Source organism: Thermobia domestica, chromosome 3 (assembly GCF_964235325.1).
Source record: "Thermobia domestica chromosome 3, izTheDome1.hap1.1, whole genome shotgun sequence".
NCBI lineage: Eukaryota > Metazoa > Arthropoda > Insecta > Zygentoma > Lepismatidae > Thermobia > Thermobia domestica.
Genome location: NC_137456.1, coordinates 65,763,400 through 65,781,837, shown reverse-complemented (window position 1 = coordinate 65,781,837; position 18,438 = coordinate 65,763,400). Strand labels below are relative to the sequence as shown.

Below are 18,438 nucleotides of genomic sequence, written 5' to 3'. Positions count from 1 at the left end.
GCGAAGGAAACAAACAAGAAATCATGTTCATGGTTATTTTGAATCAATATATTACAAGTTAACAGATTTTTTGAAGTTCGATCTTTTACATGCGTACACCTATGAATGTTCTAGTGTAGAGCACTCCATTTGTTAATGGGGTTCGATTCCCGGCGGGAGCTCATGCGGTTCGGATTCCACGTTAATCAGTAGGTCCACGTCTCATATAGCCTCGCTGCTGAGCGGGACGCTAAAACTAAAATCACATCACATCATCCATTTGTTAATGTGGTATCGCAGGTGGTTGTATGTTAAGAAGGCCCTATGTGTAAAACTGTTTTGAATTCTTGTTTTAGTGAGATGTCAGTTATTGGTAGTTTTAAAGGTTCCGTGACTATTACGCACATAGTGATTTCCTCTTCCGTGAATTTCGTCCCTCCCCCGAAAAAAAAAAAAAAAACGGAAGGATTATGGGATTAGAAAAATCGAGCAAGTAACTAGTATGAGCGATTTGACACAAAACTACTCATTTTTGCCATAGCAATTGTGTATGATTACAAGCAAAAGGGATCTTTTGCTTATATTAGATCTGGCTCTGAATATGCACAGATTTCACATAAATTAAAATTATAGAATAACTTTAGAAACAATTATTCTGCAAAAATAGTACCGAAAAATTGAAACGGAATGAAACTCCCTATAAAAACTTTGTAAACTAAAATATACAATAATAATAATAATAATAATAATAATAATAATAATAATAATAATAAAAATAAACATGGAAGAACGAACCAGAATAGAAAGGTGAAAAGCCAAGCATCCTCGTACTGTACAAGCTATATCTTCCATACCAACTAGCAGTATTATTTGGGGATATTCAGACATTTGGAAACAAATCGCATATTAAAAATTACTGTTAAAATAGGTTCACTTTAAAACGAATGAACAAAAAGAGGTTTTACAACCCAAACTAACACAGAAAGAATTACGTATAAGCAAGCAGAAATAAAAAGTATTTTCTCGAATCACTAAAATACAAAAAATAAATAAATAAATAAATAAATATTTTTTCCATTATGAAATGTCTTTTGTCAGTCGAACATTAGGACAAAGCATTTCAAAAACTTTTTTGAGTTTGTTTATTTGGGGGGGGGGGGTTGATATCAGGTAGAGGTAAGGAGTTGAAAATCTTTTAAACTCTGACTCATGACTTTAAGGGAATAGCCACGGGAAGAAAATAGTCAGGGGGGAAAGCCACAGGAGCCAAACTAAAAAGAATATATTGTTGAAGTTTCGGTTGTGATTAATTTTTTTTTCCCTTGACATTTATATTCTTTTCACAGCAAATTATCTTATCTCTCAGTATGATAAAAACATGTTTAAGTAATGAAATATACAAAGACACAAAAAGTTAGGCTGAGACTGCATTTCGAAATTAAAAGAGTTAGAAGAAAAAATCAAGGAGAAAGGAAGATCACAAAGTAACCTCCCTTGAAACTAATTTGTAACGGTCAAACTAACACGTACATACTAAACTCTCAAATTTTGTACATTCAAATGTTCACATATTCTGTGCCTGTAGTAGTATTACCAGATTACCAGATTGAAGTACTGTTACTTTTCTTTGGTGTCATAACAGCAAAAATTTTTGGTAGTTCTAATTACAAGAATTTCTCGTAATTACATAATTTTAAACCGTGTTGCATACTTTAGCAATATTTAACATACTTTATTTATCACTTACTTTAGCAATATCTCCAGAACGGTTTAAGATATCGAACTATTATAAACGGTGTTATTTTTTATTTATTTATTCCCTATTGGGAACCACCAAGTTCTTAGATGTAATATTTATTTAAGCACTTCTTAAAAATAAATTATTTTGTTTAAAAGACCATTATTTTCAAACTTGAGAGCGTATTCCAAACTTTGTTCCTATTAACTTGAAATAGAAGAAAATTTCAGGGTTATGCCAGGGAGGCTAAAGGAGACAATGATGGTAAGAATGAATGAAATGAAGAAAATGGGAGGAAACAGAATAACCCATAGGAAACCCACGCACACAGGCCCCGCAAACCCTGTAAATAAGGTCCCGCATTGCGGGATTGCCCAAGCCATCAGGGGGAGCCCAACTCGTGAAGTGGGACGTAGAGAAGGGGCCCCACTCCAAGCTGTCTGCGGGGTAGCCCCCAAGCATTTAGTTACGCCACTGCACGCACACGGTCTTTGTTCACCATTTCAAATAAGCTGGGATCGAACCAGGACCTCCACACACCAGAGGTGAACGCTCTACCACTGAACCACCGCGTCCCTTTAGTCGAAATGGCGTCATACCATGAGAGTGCATTGCCCCGTCTGTCTCAGTTGCGTTATTACAGTTTTAGAAACCTCTAAAATTTGGGTATTTGTGATGTTGTAGTGTTCGTAGTTTGTTACACTGAATAATATAGGGTATATGATATTTAAGTTTTCGTTGTGATAATCATGTGTAGTGCCATTGAAAAAAAAAAATACAACTTTATGTTGAGTTGGTAACGGTGTAATTTGGGTCTAGTATTGCAGAGTAGATACCTTATATCAAACAATTTTCTTTTACTGATACTTGCATTATCCAAAATTTACATTATTATTATTATTATTATTATTATTATTATTATTATTATTATTATTATTATTATTAGTAGTAGTAGTAGTAGTAGTAGTAGTAGTAGTAGTAGTCAAGGGCGCCCATGTTGTGGTTTCCAAGGGGGGGCAAGTATAAGCGACGTTTCAAATATAGTTTCAAATTTTGCTGTAATTAATGTAAAAATTCTATTGTGTTTTCGATATTCTCAAGTACAATTTCCTCTAAGGGGGGCGAGCGCCCCACCCTCCCCCCTGATGGGCGCCCTTGGTAGTAGTAGTAGTAGTAGTAGTAGTAGTAGTAGTTGTTGTTGTTATTTAAAACCTACTAAGAATGTTTCTATATAAATGATTCACTGTATATATGCATTCTGATTCGTCATCTTCTCTGTATCAAACATGTACACGTATGTCCCGTCACAGTTACGCACAGAGAATTCCGCATATACTCTGCCAGTATATAATGGAGTTTCCTGTTGCCCATATAACGCAAGTATGTCTATTTATTTCTCCACTACCATAGAATGAAGTTTCATCCTAGGTTAGAGCAAAAATAAATGCTTTAATTAGAACTAGATTTTCATTTAAATTTGTATTATATTGTCTTCTCCATAAAGGTGGTAGCGTTTCTCTTTAACTCTCCGTACATTATAATTATCTGGCTGCCGCCTAATTTTTTTTTTCTAAAATACACCGATTCTTAATGATATATTATGAGAAAATTTTTCATAATAACTCCATCATTTATAGACATATGCAACATATATAGCTACCCATATATATATATATATATATATATATATATATATATATATATAGCTACCGGTACCCATTCTTACCTCTCTTTGCATGTTATCAATGGCAGCTGTTTTCTCAGGGTCATAGTTATAAGATTCCAAAAATGTTGCATTGAGGTTTAGAGTAAGTTCGTGTTCCACCTGCTCTCCATACACAGAAGCCAAGATTCCCACCATCGCCTCCAGCAAAAATATCAACAGCAGAAGGAAAGTGTACTGCAACGAAAAAAGAAAGTTATTACTTTTTGAAAAACAGAGTGTTGGGTTTCAAAGTGTTACTTATATATGCAAGATAGAAAATAGCAAATGTATCAATGAATACTATATCCCGGACTCCTATTTGATAAATAGCTATGAGCTATTTATCATCAATATGTTAGTGTACTCATGGGAAGAGAGAGAAAAAAAGAACTACGACATGGATAAACCTTTCTCTCTTTTTTTTAAGTGGCATTTTAAGGTATTACGCATTCATTTGCCCAGTAATACACAGCCGTGAATTTGCGAAAGTCCAAAAAATGCTCAGAACGTTTATGACTGATAACACTTACCCATGATCTTCTAGAGCTATAGTGGTTCTTACATCTCTACAAGTATTTCAAGCATGTTTTGTCCCTCACCAAGTTCTGCTTTATCTATATTATTTTTCTGTATATAAAAATTATCGTAACTACTTTCGTGACCTTATACCTCTTGTGACTTCACCCGACCGATTTCAAATAAATTTTCAACATAGATGAGGTTCGGGCCTGGAATGTTTTTTATCATTTCACTTTGACAGTGTAACTTAGAGGAGGGAGAAGGGGGATATATAAAATGATAAAAAAAATTGACAGATATTAGTGTTCAATCCATAGTTTTCGGGGTCGCTGAGATGAACGTGACATTTCCGACGCCGTTTAAATCCACATTCAGGCCCTCTCAACTTGGGGAGGAGGAGGGGGATGATCAAAAATGACCGATATTAGTATCGAATCTATAGTTTTCAGGGTCGTTGAGATGAACATGACACGTCCGATGCCGTTTAAATCTAAATTGACCCCTTTATATCTAAAATGAAACGTATTATCCCCGTGCGAAGAATGGGTGTTGTTCTAGTCACTTATAAAATCGATCACACGGCTATATTAACTCTCTCGATCAAACATGCATCTTCGCTTACAGCGGAAGTATTTGGTAACTGAACTCAAATCTGTATGGTGGTTCGGATCCTACTTTAAGTAGAAGATTTCTCCTAATGTATTCTTTGTGCTTGGAAGGAACGTTAAAACCCAACGAATAAATTCAACGGGAATCCCATGAAAACTCAAATTACATTACAGGGTTCCATTACGTACTCTATTGAGACAAGGCATATAGCCAAAGGAAGTGGAGTGTATGGAGCCAAGACTCTTCCCGTTCCGAAAATTAAGGAGAAACAAAAAAAAAAAAAAAAAAAAAAGACTTTACGGCAAATAGCAATTTCCTATTTTATTTTCGTTATTATAACAATTACGCTACATTTGTAATATTTTAGAATATGATATGCCAAATCAGTGGTCGAAGTGAGACGGTATGCGGTGGTATGGCATACCGCCTCTGGTTTTTCAGTAATGAGGACATACCGTCTCTGTTTTTTCAATGATGAAGACAATATTTAAATAGCCGGTATGTTGAGTCAAAATCATAATGAAACATACCGCCTCTGCTTTTTTTCCACTTCGAACACCGTGCCAAATGTATTAAATAAATGACTTAAAATTTTAGCTTTTACAATATACAAGAAATTGTACGGATTTTTAAAAAATGGACAAACTAAAACTAATATTATTTTATATACAGTGCTTTAAAAATACTATCTATCAATCTATGAATATAGGTTAAGTAATATAAAACTATTTTCGTATACAAAAAGTTGCTCTCGCGCAAAAAAAAAAAAAAAGCCTCTGCTCCTCCCCCTCCAAGAAACTAAAGCTGGTGTCGTCACTGGGTATACCTAATCCTAATTCCCAATCTTTCTTGAAGTCTCCAATTACTCCTAGTTTACCTAACCCTTCGTGAACCGTTGGAGAATAGAACTTGCCTTCATATCCCTGTTCTAGTAGTTTAGTGACCTCACCTGGCTGGTCAGGGTAAATGGATTAAAACCTGCCTTCGGGAAAAATGTAATGAAATGAAATATCTCAGTTTTTACGTCCCGTGGTTATGCTGTGAGGCTAAAATAGACAGTGATGATGAGAATGAATTAAATGGTGGAATGGAAAAGTGGGAGGAAACGGAAAACCCATGCACACAATCTTGCCTTTGAGAAAAAAAAAATATATATATATATAAGAGAGATAGAGTAAGAAAAACATACTTCCTATAGAAAATTAAGTAGCATTTTTTTAACATTACATTTTAGAAATGGCAAAAGTTAGACCCCCCGAACGAAATATAATCACAGCCCTGATTGAGACCTCAAAGAGCAAAAAATCGAGAACTTTAGGTTCTCAAGAACATGTTGCATCTTCGTCCACATCACTCTGTTGGACCATGACCCTTAAACCCGAATCTAGTACCTTAATTCATGCTGTAGCTCGGTGGGAATGTTCTTTTAATCCTTGAAAATTGAGGTCGCAAATTCGATAGACAGTACAATCAGATAGTTAGATCATGCTCACCATAGTTAGATCGATATCAGATAGTTAATGGCAGATCATGCGCATGTATTTTTTTTCGTGCATTTTTCCTTTCCTGTTATTTTTATACTCTATTTCGCATCGACAGGAGGTACGGTGGCTCAGTGGCAGAGCGTTTACCTCTTATGCGTGGGGTCCCTGGTTCGATACCCGGCCAAATAAGTTTGTGGTGAACGATATCGTGCTCGTGGGTTTTCTCGAGGTACTCCCGTTTCCTTCAACTTTCTCATTCCACCAATTCTTCCATCATCATACACTTGCTTTAATCAGAGTCTCCCTTAGCCTAAAGGGCATAATCGTGGGACATTAACCGCAATCGACAGTTAAGCATCTGTGTTCAAGTTCATATTATTGTTTACAGAAATTAGGTTTATATTACATACAGGCCCGTAGCCAGCCCAAAAATGTAGGGCGGGCGGCTGAATTTAGGGGGGGCCGGTCCAACCATATTATAGTTCATCATATTATAGTTCATTTGCAAGCCTACCATGAAAATTTTAGGGGGTCCAGCAAATATTTAGGGGTACCCGGCCCCCTAGACCCCCCTGGATACGGGCCTAATTACATAATATTATTTTACCCTTCTAATTTATAACTGGACTACATATCTAACCAGAAGTTTTCGAGTTTGATACGAATAAATTCTCATTTTCTCTAATAAGGATTTTTTATTTTTTTTCTAAGTACGACCTTGACACACAGTATCCAACAGACATTTCTAACTACAAGAAATGTTCATGATTTACAGTACCGTATGTGTTACAAATAATACTGATCCACGTGGATGTCATTCAATAGGTCTTGAAGCTGCTGTCCTTTGTACTGCTAGAGTTGGTCGTTGGTCCCCTGATTAGTTTATTTGGTCGATGGACCAGCTTAACTGGTCACAGAAGTCTTTAACGACTATATTTCCACTTGATAGAACTAATAGACGGAATATGCATGATATGATTTGGTGGCACGTGTCACAGATCTCTTTATCTTGCAACAGAGAGAAAGAAAAAAATCACTATCATCTCATGTCAGTGTTTCCAGTTTATTATTTTCTTCGCTAGATCTGGATTTTTTAAAAATAGAGTTCTCCATAACAGAAAAATTCAATTGGAGATCATAATAATTCTAATGGTCATACTCTGTAGGCTAGTGGTTCTCAACCTAATTCCTATCACGACCCCCATTTTATCACATCCTCTTGCCAGCAGCTCCCTTATAATTTCTGGTTTGTAATAAGCTTTTGTGGGATTTTTAACATATCTATTGCGGAGATTTCATGATATCCATCTATTTTTATAATAGTATAATCCATTTCTCGTACACAGAGAAAAATCCGTTCTCCGAACAGCGGTATATTGTACAAATATACAGTATCCTTTTGCTTACTATAGAAATCAATACGAAGCATACGTTATCCGTATACTACATAGGCACTGCTCTTAGATGTTATATCATGCCGTTGCAGGATGTTTGACATCTAACAGTTTTCCGTATATCACATGCATATACTTATGTTACATTCCTCAGCTATATGTTATATACGTCCATTTGTATGTGAGATCCTGACCGCCTACATTGTTTCATACAGAAAGTACTATAGATGGAACACTTATACAGAAAGTATTATAAAACATGCGTTTTCAGTTATACGTCTGCTGTACGTTAAGTCCAAAAACTACAGGAATTACACATGTAACCTATCTTTTTAAGTACGCCACCTACATTTTTTCTCAGTGTATATAGTGGATACAGTAACTTCCATAAAAACGAATGAATTAAAACCAAATTTGGTCAATTCATTCATATTACAAATATCGAATCCGATCCGTCATACAGTTTCAAAATGGAGTCCGTTTGAAAATTTTACAACTTCATAACTCCCTTAATTTTGAATTATATAATAAAAAGTAAAGTGACTTCTAATTTTAGTTTAAAAAATCTTTGACAGTTGTTAGAAAAGTTATTGAGTATTTTAAATGACTTGATAATGTGCGTCACGAAGATTAAACCTGACATTGTTGCACAAATGAAATCACACCATGCTCAGGTATCTCATTAGCTTTCAATTTTAATTGTATTTCAATATGCAAATTTTGTTGCATTTGTATTTTTCTGGTGTTTCAATACGCAGTTTTTATCAGTTTCATATTGTACCTCTTTCATTTAAATTAATTTCTAAACAACTCTGCACCTGTTAAACATGCTTAGTAGACTTTATTTTTTGTTGTTCTTAACAGTGTGTATACAAATAAAAATATGCCTATCAGAACAAAATTCAAAATAATATTTAAAAATATTTTTCTATATTAGATTCTATTCGTAGTTATATTTACATCTTCCGCTTATTTTCGCGACCCCCAGGTTGAGAAACCCTGCTGTAGGCTAAAGGAGACGAATAATTAATTAGCGTAAATTATTTTGAACGAATTGGCGGAATGAGAATGCGTGAGGAAACGGGAGAACTTCGAGAAAACTCACGGACATGATGTTGTCCACCACAAACGCATATGGCTTGAAATCGAACCAAGAGCCTCTCGCACCAAAGATGAGAGATTTACCACTGAGGTATAATGCCCCCAATAAGTATTAGTATTAAAATGAAACCAGTAATAATAGTTATCAATCACTGTTCTATGACACTATAATTTAGCATATCTGCGCATGCATCATTGTAATTATCTGGAAAATCTTAGTACAAGTAATTTGAACGCCAGCTAATTAATTAATTATATAACTCCAGAGTTCAGAGATCAAAATTACTAGACCGCAAATAAATTTCAGCCATTTTGTTTCAAATTATTATTAAATGAAATGCAATTTTTCAGCTTTACGTCCAACGTTTATGCCGGCTACCTAAACGGGACGGTGATGATGAGAAATGAACGCAATGGTGGAACGAAGAAAGTGGTAGGAAGCCGCAGAATCCCAAGAACATCCATGCACGCGGTGTTTGTCCACCATAAAGTCCACTTCGCGCGAGCTGGGATCGAACCAGGGATCCCACGCACCAGAGCTGAACACATTACCACCGCGACTCCATATACATTTTGATGAATAGCAAAGGCGCACCCACGGGGTGTTCACTGGGTCAGGACCACCACTCCACCCACATCTTTCTAACTCAACATACACTGATTGGTACACTTTCTCAATAATAAAACTAGAGGCTACTTGTTTAACAGGAAAATGATTGATAAAAATGAAATCTTTCAGTTTTTTAACGTCCCACGATTATGCCCGTTAGGCTAAGGGAGACGATGATTAAGACAAATGAATGATGATACAAAAATTGGTGGAATGAGATGTGTTGGAGGAAACGGGAGTACCCTGAGAAAACCCACGGACAAATGATTGATATAGCATAAAAATTGATCTTATACTTCATTTGTAGTCTTTCTCTTATAAAAGTAATTTAGTTCTATTATATTATTATTATTATTATTATTATTATTATTATTATTATTATTATTATTATTATTATTATTATTATTATTATTATTTGAATATATAGGTGGAAGTATTTTACAATTACTTACCGTCTTTTCGGTTACAGAATAATACCCGTTCAATACTATATACATGTAGTGTCTTATAGTATTGGACTCCCGTATCCTTTGACCTCTCCTAACAAAAACTACTGGGTGGGCGCCTGATAAATAATAATCGTACTATTTGAATTTTGAATAATTAACAACATTTTGGTAAACAAATAATTTCTGTGTTGGCAACAGTGATGAATTTTCTTTCAACCATTCTGACCGTGTGTGTGTGTGTGTGTGTCTTCGCTTTGCCAGGGAGCAGAGTGTTCTTTCAGTGACACTGATTGATGTCATCAGTTTCCGAGACAATAAGCTCGTTCTAATGCGAAACGATTCCATTAAATTGAAGAGAAGAGATGAAACCCTCTTCTGACAGCATTCTAAGTAGATCTTCAAGAAGCTGGCATCGAGCGCGTGCCTGGTCCATTTCCCTTCTCATCACGATACAGTTGCACTAGTACTATTGTAGTAGTGATTCATCTTCATTCTCATGTATATATACATAGACCTTTATACGATGTTTCTCTGTATATTTCTGTATGTATATTTAGTGAAAAGGGAAAAGGACTCCGAAAATTGTTCACTGCACGAATAGGATCTCTTATTGTATAATTGGAATTCTGCCCACACTTAGATATCGCCAAAGTACTTGCAAGTCGGAGAAATACAGGACCGACCATAGAGGTTGCAGATGGTTATAGCACTGTAATGCGTCATCAAGCAGAAGTGAGAAGCCCACGCCAAAGCATGAAGTACCGTTAATGATGTGGCGCTAAAGATTAATGACCCGGAATTGTTAGAGAAGGACTTGTGGATGTACAGAGAGAGGGTCTTTCTTTTTAAGAGACACAGCCACGTTGTTTTCATGCCTTACTTTGTATTTCTTGAAGAGAAACCGTAATCGTTACAGATGGGTATAGGCAGGCATGATCTAATACAACTTCAGACTCAATTCTAAATACAATTTCACAAACCAAAACACATTTGAAAAAAATCTCTTTACATTGTAAAAACATTATTTAATAGTGTTCTTAAAAAGTACTCTAAATTCAATAAATCTATTTTTAGGTCAAACTTTTTTTTTTTAATGTAGCTATATTATTGTATGTATATTCGAAAGTCGCAGTTTTCCTTACCAATTCTTTTAAAAGCGTTTTTACGGAAGTTCGCTTCTTTTTTCTTTTCTTTTTTTTTTCAATTCCATTCATCTTGATTTCCGATATGCAAGAATTGTCAAGAATTATAAGTACAATGTTACGAAATGTATTAAATATACTATTGGCTAATTATAGTCTCTCCTTACAGTCTGCTAAACTGAGAAAGCATGCTTTTGAAACAAGTCTATTTATTTATATATATAGGAAGACTGCTATATTTATATATATAGGAAGAAGCTATTCCTAGATATATATCTTTTGCAATGCGTGAAAAATGAACCAGAGGGGTCAGCCATCCTCCCTAGAGTCTAGGAATAGCTTTCCCTTGAAATAAATCAAAAGATGAAGGAGCTTGTTCATATTCATTGTGTTAAGTTCTACATGAAATAAAGTTCTATATGAAATAATATGATTATTAAAGATATAAATGACAAAATTACAGTATATCTTCTAATGTGTTCAATTTCGTTTTTGTTTTTATTAAAGGAGGTTACCCGGAGCAGTATGACATCATCATCATCATCATCATAGGTATTCTGCTGTTATTGGCAGGTCACTTCCCGCAACTGAGAAGCTTCCATGCTCCACAGTCTTCCTCTAACCTCTTCGTTTTCATGTACGAATTTTCTGTTTTGATATCGTCCATTAATTGTAGTCTCCTTTGCCCCATTCCCCTTCTTTTCTGCAACCATACCCTCTAGCACGTCCCTCACAATACAGTTTCTTCTTAACCAATGTCCCAACCAGTTTCTCTTCTTCTTCTTCTTAATAATATCTAAAATTGTTCTTTCCTCCACTACCATTTCCAACACACTCTCATTCGTTTTCCGTTTGATCCAGCTACTTCTCGCCATTCTTCTCCACATCCACATTTCGAAGTCTTTTTTCATCATTTTTTTCGTAATGTTCATGTTTCTGACCCATACAGTACAATACATGAAGCATTTTATGAGTCTTTTTTTTTTCAACTCTTTATTCAAGATTCCAGAAAATAGAATTTTCTTGCTCCCAAAGCTTCTTTCTCCATTTTTATCCTTGCTTTTATTTCACGTTCACACTTCATATCATCACTAATAATACTATCTAGGCATCGAAAACTAGTCAACTGTTCTATTGTCTTCCCTCCTACTTCTATATTTGACACCGACCGCTTTGTTCATGTATATATATTCATATTTAGGAACTAACAGAGTTTTGGTTTAAAAGAATTACTTTTTAATTTTCTTTGGAACTTTAGTAAGTAGAACGTTCTTCACGCATTTCATAGACAAAATATATCAATTTTATTTCTGTAAACATAAGAGTTATTTGTATTGTAATCTTAAGTGCTCATGAATACCCCGGTGTCCTCTATATACAGGGTGGCCCAAAAGTATGTATACAGTACCGTACTGCATTTTATATAATTTCTTATTGTTAACCATGAGGCAGACTTAGTTTCTTTATTATTTATTCTTAATGTATTTTTACTTACATCTTAAGCTCGGAAGAGCTGAAGCAAATAAACCCATAAATTATAACGTTATACTTAATCAATGTAAGGTTGTATACCTACTTTTGGGCCACCCTGTATATATTCAGCGAAACGAAAAATAGATTCCACAAAACTAGGAGTGATAGATGTGTACTACTTCCGGTTTTAGTATTGGATCACGATTAGAACAGAAACTGTTCGTGATAATGAGAAATATTTTCTTGCTAAGAAGTCAATCTCTCCGCTTTTATTTGTCAATTGAAACCGGAAGTGATATGATCAATTTTGAAACCATATAGAGCAAAAAATGGTAAGATATATGGCTTTTTTGATATGGATATTCAGAATCCGAAGAATACATATGATCTCTGCCTTTTATCTCTCTATTGAAACGGGAAGTGATAGAGATCTGCCACTTCTCGTTTCAATACTAAATTTCTACAGTTTGGAAGTCTACGGTAGATCCACAATATAAAATAAAACTTGTTTGTTTTAAAAGCACATTTCCTCATTTTTTTAAATATCAAATAATACCCAAAAAAGATCTGTATATAAGTAAATCATTTCGAAACTAATATATATATATATATATATATATATATATATATATATATATATATATATATATATATATACGAAGTGTGTTCAAAAAGAAACCGAACTTCGAAATAAAACGCCAATCGGCACAGGGGGCGCGCTGCGGCTACTAAGTGCTCACCTAGCGACAGGTTTAGACAACAAACTGCCATTTGCCTCGTTTCGCTATGACCGTTAGTCGCTGAACTACAGCCGCTGAAGTGAGCACATGCACAAGTTGTTCGTCGGATTAATGATACAGTGGCAATGAAAGAGCTTGAAGAAGAATGTACGTGTGTGAAATTTTGCTACAAACTTGGCGAAACACTTACAGGGACATTTTAATTGTTTTTCAATTCATTCAGGGTTTCCTCGTCCAAAAGAAAGCATGCATGAGTCGGTCAAAGATCAAGCTGATGTTGGTTTAGTTTTTGATTGGAAAGAGATTATCCATCATGAATTTGTACCACGCGGTCAGATGGTAAACAAACAGTTGTACCAGGGCGTTTTAGCGAGGCTGAGGGATGCTGTGCGCAGGAAGAGGCTTGACTAATCGGAAAATCAGACTTGGATGTGCATCTGCAGTTATTTGGCAAAACATAATAGGCTACTTCCGTTGTGCCTCATCTACCCTATTCTCCTTACCTAGCCCCAGCAGGCTTTTTCCTGTTTCACAAACTTAAAACCACTTTGAAAGGACGTCGTTTCCAAACAATAGATGAGTTTCAGAGCAATGCGACAAGAGACCAGTGCACCATCCCAGAAAGTGCGTTCCGGGAGGTTTCCAAAAATGGAATAAACGTTGGGAATGGCGTGTTGCCCGTAGAGGGGACTGCGTTGAGTAGAGCAGTGCTTAAAACGTTGTGAAATGCCAGATCTTTTTGAACACACCTCGTACATTCAAACTTTAAAATTTTTACCCAATATCCTTTTTCTCTTTCTATCAAGTTTAAGAGTTCCCTTCAAAACATGGATCTTTCATTAACTGTAACTGACAACACTGTAGATATAACTAGACCAATCAAGTACTTTGGCGGAGGGAAGTGAATACATATTGTCAACTCCGAAGTACTTTTCCCCTTTTATATAGAAACAGAATCTAACAATAACTTAAGAATCTAACAAATAAATCCAACATTAAAAAAAAAAATACTTACCACAAGTAATAAACACCGGTTCTCTTTGCAAACACCATAGCAGCCGACAAAGGTGACGAAAAGTACTAGTCCTCCAGCGATGATTAATACATACGCCGCGAGGGCGTAGGTCACAGTGGTAAAAAGGGAAATATATTGATGTTTGTCAACAACTGTCCACACTCCAACTCCAAATACACCAATCCCCGCCAACTGAAATATTACAAACAAAAAACATATCGTTATCTTTGTTTTCTATATCAAGGACAAGGACGAAAATACACTACAATTTTATTATCTTCTCTGTCCATTTCTTTTGTATCATAAATGTGTAGAAGTGGCATGGAAGAAGGCTGCCATAAACAGAAATTCATCAAGATGGGAAAGAGGCTCAAATTTTCAAATTCATATTGTTTCAGAATACGCGTGACTTTTGTCTTAATATGATGATTACTTTTTTTTTATATATCTTAGTCATGCTTTTCCAATGTTAAGTCTGTAGGCATCCCATTTTTTCGGTGATTATTCCTCACTGGTGAGTCCGATTGGGACTGGGACCCCTTACGATACTGAGTGCGCGCTCTCGGATCACTACGTCAAATTTAGTTAAGAGGCCTCATTCCGGCTAATTAAAATACTGCTAATTTTACAATAATTATGTGATATCTTCAACTAGATAAAAGATAATCGAAATGTGGAACAAGAGAGCCTTAGACAATATAATTTTACATGAGATACCGTTATCACGATTCACTTATCTGCTTTCGATTTCTAGCCATTTTGAAAATCGGTATTTATTTTCGCGTTTCTAAACGGCTGAAAACGGAAAGCCATTAGGTGACTTGTGATAACGGTACCACACGCAAAATAATATTGTCTAGGGCGCTCTTGTTCCACATTTCAATTATCTTTTATCTATTTGTAGATATCACATAATCACTGTAAAATTAGCGGTATTTTAATTTCACCGGGATGAGGCCTCTTAAGAACGGTTCAGGTTTAGTTAAGAACAGTGGGACCACCGCTAGTACTTTCGTACTAGATCTAGTCTTTTTTATAATATTTTAGTGTTGCAGTATGTTCACCAACAAATCTAGTACTTTTCCCCTCTTTTTTTTATAAATACATTTGAAAGAAAAAAAAAAGGATTTTATGAACATTTGACAATGTACGAAAATTCCACTGCTAAGGGTGTTGGGAGGAAGCAGATCCATTTCTATCGATTTTTACTCAAACAGCCTAGTTCATTGTATTGGGGAAAATAGGAAGAACAAAAGTGTCAAAGAACAAAGAGTTTAGACTAATAAATTACCACAGTAAACATTAATTATTACATATTTGGTGATCCGTTCAAACAGTAGGCTATTCATGAATTAAAACTGTTTTCTCATTTAGTCCATTTTATGATATTTCTTGTTTTCCCCCGATCCTCTATATTTGTCATACTTGTGTTACATTAGTGGTTTTATAAAGTGAGTTCTAATATAACAATTAAGCACTTATTCCGCCAGGATTTTTAATTTGGGGATGTAAAGTGAAAATTGGGCGGGTGTAAGTGGTTTACACGGTTTATATCGAATTTTGACTGTAAAAAAAAATTAAAGTTGGGGGCTCTTTCAAGAATGTGGGGGTCACTCCCCCATCTCAAAGGGAACGGGGAGCTGCCGGAAACCTAATAATTAGATATTGATATCGTAAAATGACATAAATAAGGGGAAACGGGAACAGATAAAATTTTTAGTACTTTTCCCCCAGATCTAGTAGTTTTTTCTACCAAGGTTAGTACGAAATATTTTTGCTGGGTGGTCACACTGATTAAGAACGGTTCAGGTATCTCGGAGGACTGTCCGAACAAACGGACACCTAAATCGAGTAAAGAGGAACTTCGCTCCAATAATAATAATAATAATAATAATAATAATAATAATAATAATAATAATAATAATAATAATAATAATAATCATTTTGGGTTGGCAAATGGTTGGGTCAACCGACCATAGTTGGTTGGCCGACGGTGATTTTGGCGGTACTGCAAATCGTTATGCCAACAATTATTTACAACGTTGGGCCAACAGAAGATTGTGTACAGTTGGCAAACCAACCAATGGACGACAATGTGCCAACCATGGAGGAGTTTGGCCAACGAATTTCCAACAAAATGCCTACGAGAAAATCACAGTTGGCGAACGATCGTTATCCTACAATACAAAGTATGTTGTGGTTGGGCGAATGGAATGCCAACAAAACACCAACGTGAAAAAAAGACAGTTGGCCAACGATCGTTATCCTATGGAACGTTGTGATAACAAAATAGAACATCGTCCTTCGATGCGTTGCCGAAACAACGATGCAGCTACGTTGAACCACAGTTTTGTTTTCGCTTGTTGGCATCAATGGTTGATGGATTGTCGAATTTGCCGTTGGCATTTTGAGAGTGGCTTTGCCAACGATGCCTACAAATAGACAACGGTTGGCACACCGTTTGACAACGAAAATGTTACTTGGGAATAATGTTACTAACTTCATCAATAAATATGAAAGTCGGGACATTTTTTTTTAAAGTCCCGACAGAGCTACAGTAAGACGCGGGATATGCCCTCCAAACGTCGGGACGAGTGGCAATCCTATTAGACGCTGGAGACTCCGATTCAATTTCCAATGGATATGACTCGGTTTTCATGTTTAGCTGCAGGACCACGTCTCACATGACCTCGCTGTTGAAAGAGGCATTAAACTACAAATTAACCAAGAAATCAACTTAATAATGATGTTCCACCGATACGAGACACTTTCATTTCCTGTGGAAATGTTGGATATGGGATTACTGAAATTTTCAACACATTATCTAACATTAGTTATATCATACAATCTATTTGCACTAATCTTACTTATTCCCAAGCCTTATAAATTAAGTAAATAGAAATGATGTATAAATTAAATGGTTAAAACAATGAATATCACCTGACTCTACAAATCCCAAACCAATAAAATAACGGAAAAATACAATCAATACCATTATTTAAAATATTGAAAAATGAGAAGGACGGTTAATATTTTATTTCTTACAGAAAGAGGGTGTCAGAATGACCAATAGCTTTGCTAGCAGCGACCGTGTGAAAATGTCAGGTGCTATGGGATGAGGTGAAAGCAATTTAAAACGTCCCCGGATCACAATAACTTACAACAATGTTTTGTTCGCTACCTTTGTCACTACAGTAGGCGTTTCTATTGCAGCAAAGCAAAGTAGACAGGTTATCATGGCATTTTCCTCCTCCTTCCGCCATTCCACTCACAAACGCACTGTCGAAGAAAAGAAGAAAGTATTCCTGGCACGGCAAAATCGACAATACATCTAATGTTCAGATCATTCCACAAAGAATGAAGCACCTCTATACCTTTCAAGTTGTAGAACACAGGTTATCACATTTAGACTTGCGTGTATGTACTATTTATTTGTCTTTTCTTTTTAGAATTTCCAAATGAAATTTTAGTTTGGTATATAAAAAAAGTTTGTTCTTTTTATTGTTACAGACAAGACGAATGAAAAGTTTGGTACCTGGTAAAATAGCACAATAATTGCTGAAATACTCACAGTTGGTTTTTCAAAAAATAAAAAAATAAAAAAAAATAAAAATAAAATAAAATAAAATTACCTTGAACTCGTTGGCCAATTATCCTAGGATTATCATAGTCATTACAAGTAATCAACAGCTATATACACTATATCATAATTTTCAATGCCCGCCATCTTCCGCATTGTCGCTTCAAACTTTTTCATTGATAAAAGCCCTTCTTTTCTTTCAAAACAATGGGTGTAAAGACGAAAAACAGTCGTAAGGGGATGTAGCTCAGATGGTAGAGCGCTCGCTTAGCATGCGAGAGGTACTGGGATCGATACCCAGCATCTCCAACTAACTTTATTTTCATTAACAAATGTCTCTCTTTTCTTTAGAAAACTATAGGTGGAAAGCGAAAACAATAGTCGTAAGGGGATGTAGCTCAGATGGTAGAGCGCTCGCTTAGCATGCGAGAGGTACTGGGATCGATACCCAGCATCTCCAACTAACTTTATTTTCATTAACAAATGTCTCTCTTTTCTTTAGAAAACTATAGGTGGAAAGCGAAAACAATAGTCATAAGGGGATGTAGCTGAGATGGTGAGTTCACCGGTAGACGTGAAGGAGTGCGGACGTTTGCTCCTGCTCGTTGTGACTACCGAATAGCCAGTTAAGTGCGGCTAGCTAAGTGTTATTTCAAGTGACTGTGATTAGTGCTATCTTGGTATAGTGAACAGCTTTGATACTTTTCGAGTATATAGTTATTGTTTGCAAAGTATTTGTTGTTTTTTGTTTGAATTGGTGATCATCATGTTTCGTGGTTTACGTCAGAACACAGTGAAACTTGCATTCGATAAAAGTACACGACATATACGCCCAACTGCTTTGGATATCCATATTTGGCTGGATGAACAGGTACATGTGAATTTGGATCAGATTGATGG

The 18,438-nt window shown here is 35.6% G+C and overlaps 1 protein-coding gene and 2 non-coding genes across 3 annotated transcripts in view; 2 read left to right on the top strand and 1 right to left on the bottom strand.

The window, feature by feature from the left end:
* Window positions 1-18,438, bottom strand: part of LOC145680461 (CD151 antigen-like) — a 163,043-nt gene that overhangs the window by 9,568 nt on the left and 135,037 nt on the right. Inside the window, exons 3-4 of the mRNA XM_081751023.1 lie at window positions 13,959-14,150; window positions 3,444-3,617 (exon numbers count right to left, since the gene is read on the bottom strand). Coding sequence (XP_081607149.1) covers window positions 3,444-3,617; window positions 13,959-14,150 — 366 coding nt within the window. The remainder of the gene's footprint in view (window positions 1-3,443; window positions 3,618-13,958; window positions 14,151-18,438) is intronic.
* TRNAA-AGC (transfer RNA alanine (anticodon AGC)) lies at window positions 17,775-17,847 on the top strand. Its single transcript has one exon. It is a non-coding gene; the product is annotated as a tRNA-Ala (tRNA).
* On the top strand, window positions 17,926-17,998 carry TRNAA-AGC (transfer RNA alanine (anticodon AGC)). Its single transcript has one exon. It is a non-coding gene; the product is annotated as a tRNA-Ala (tRNA).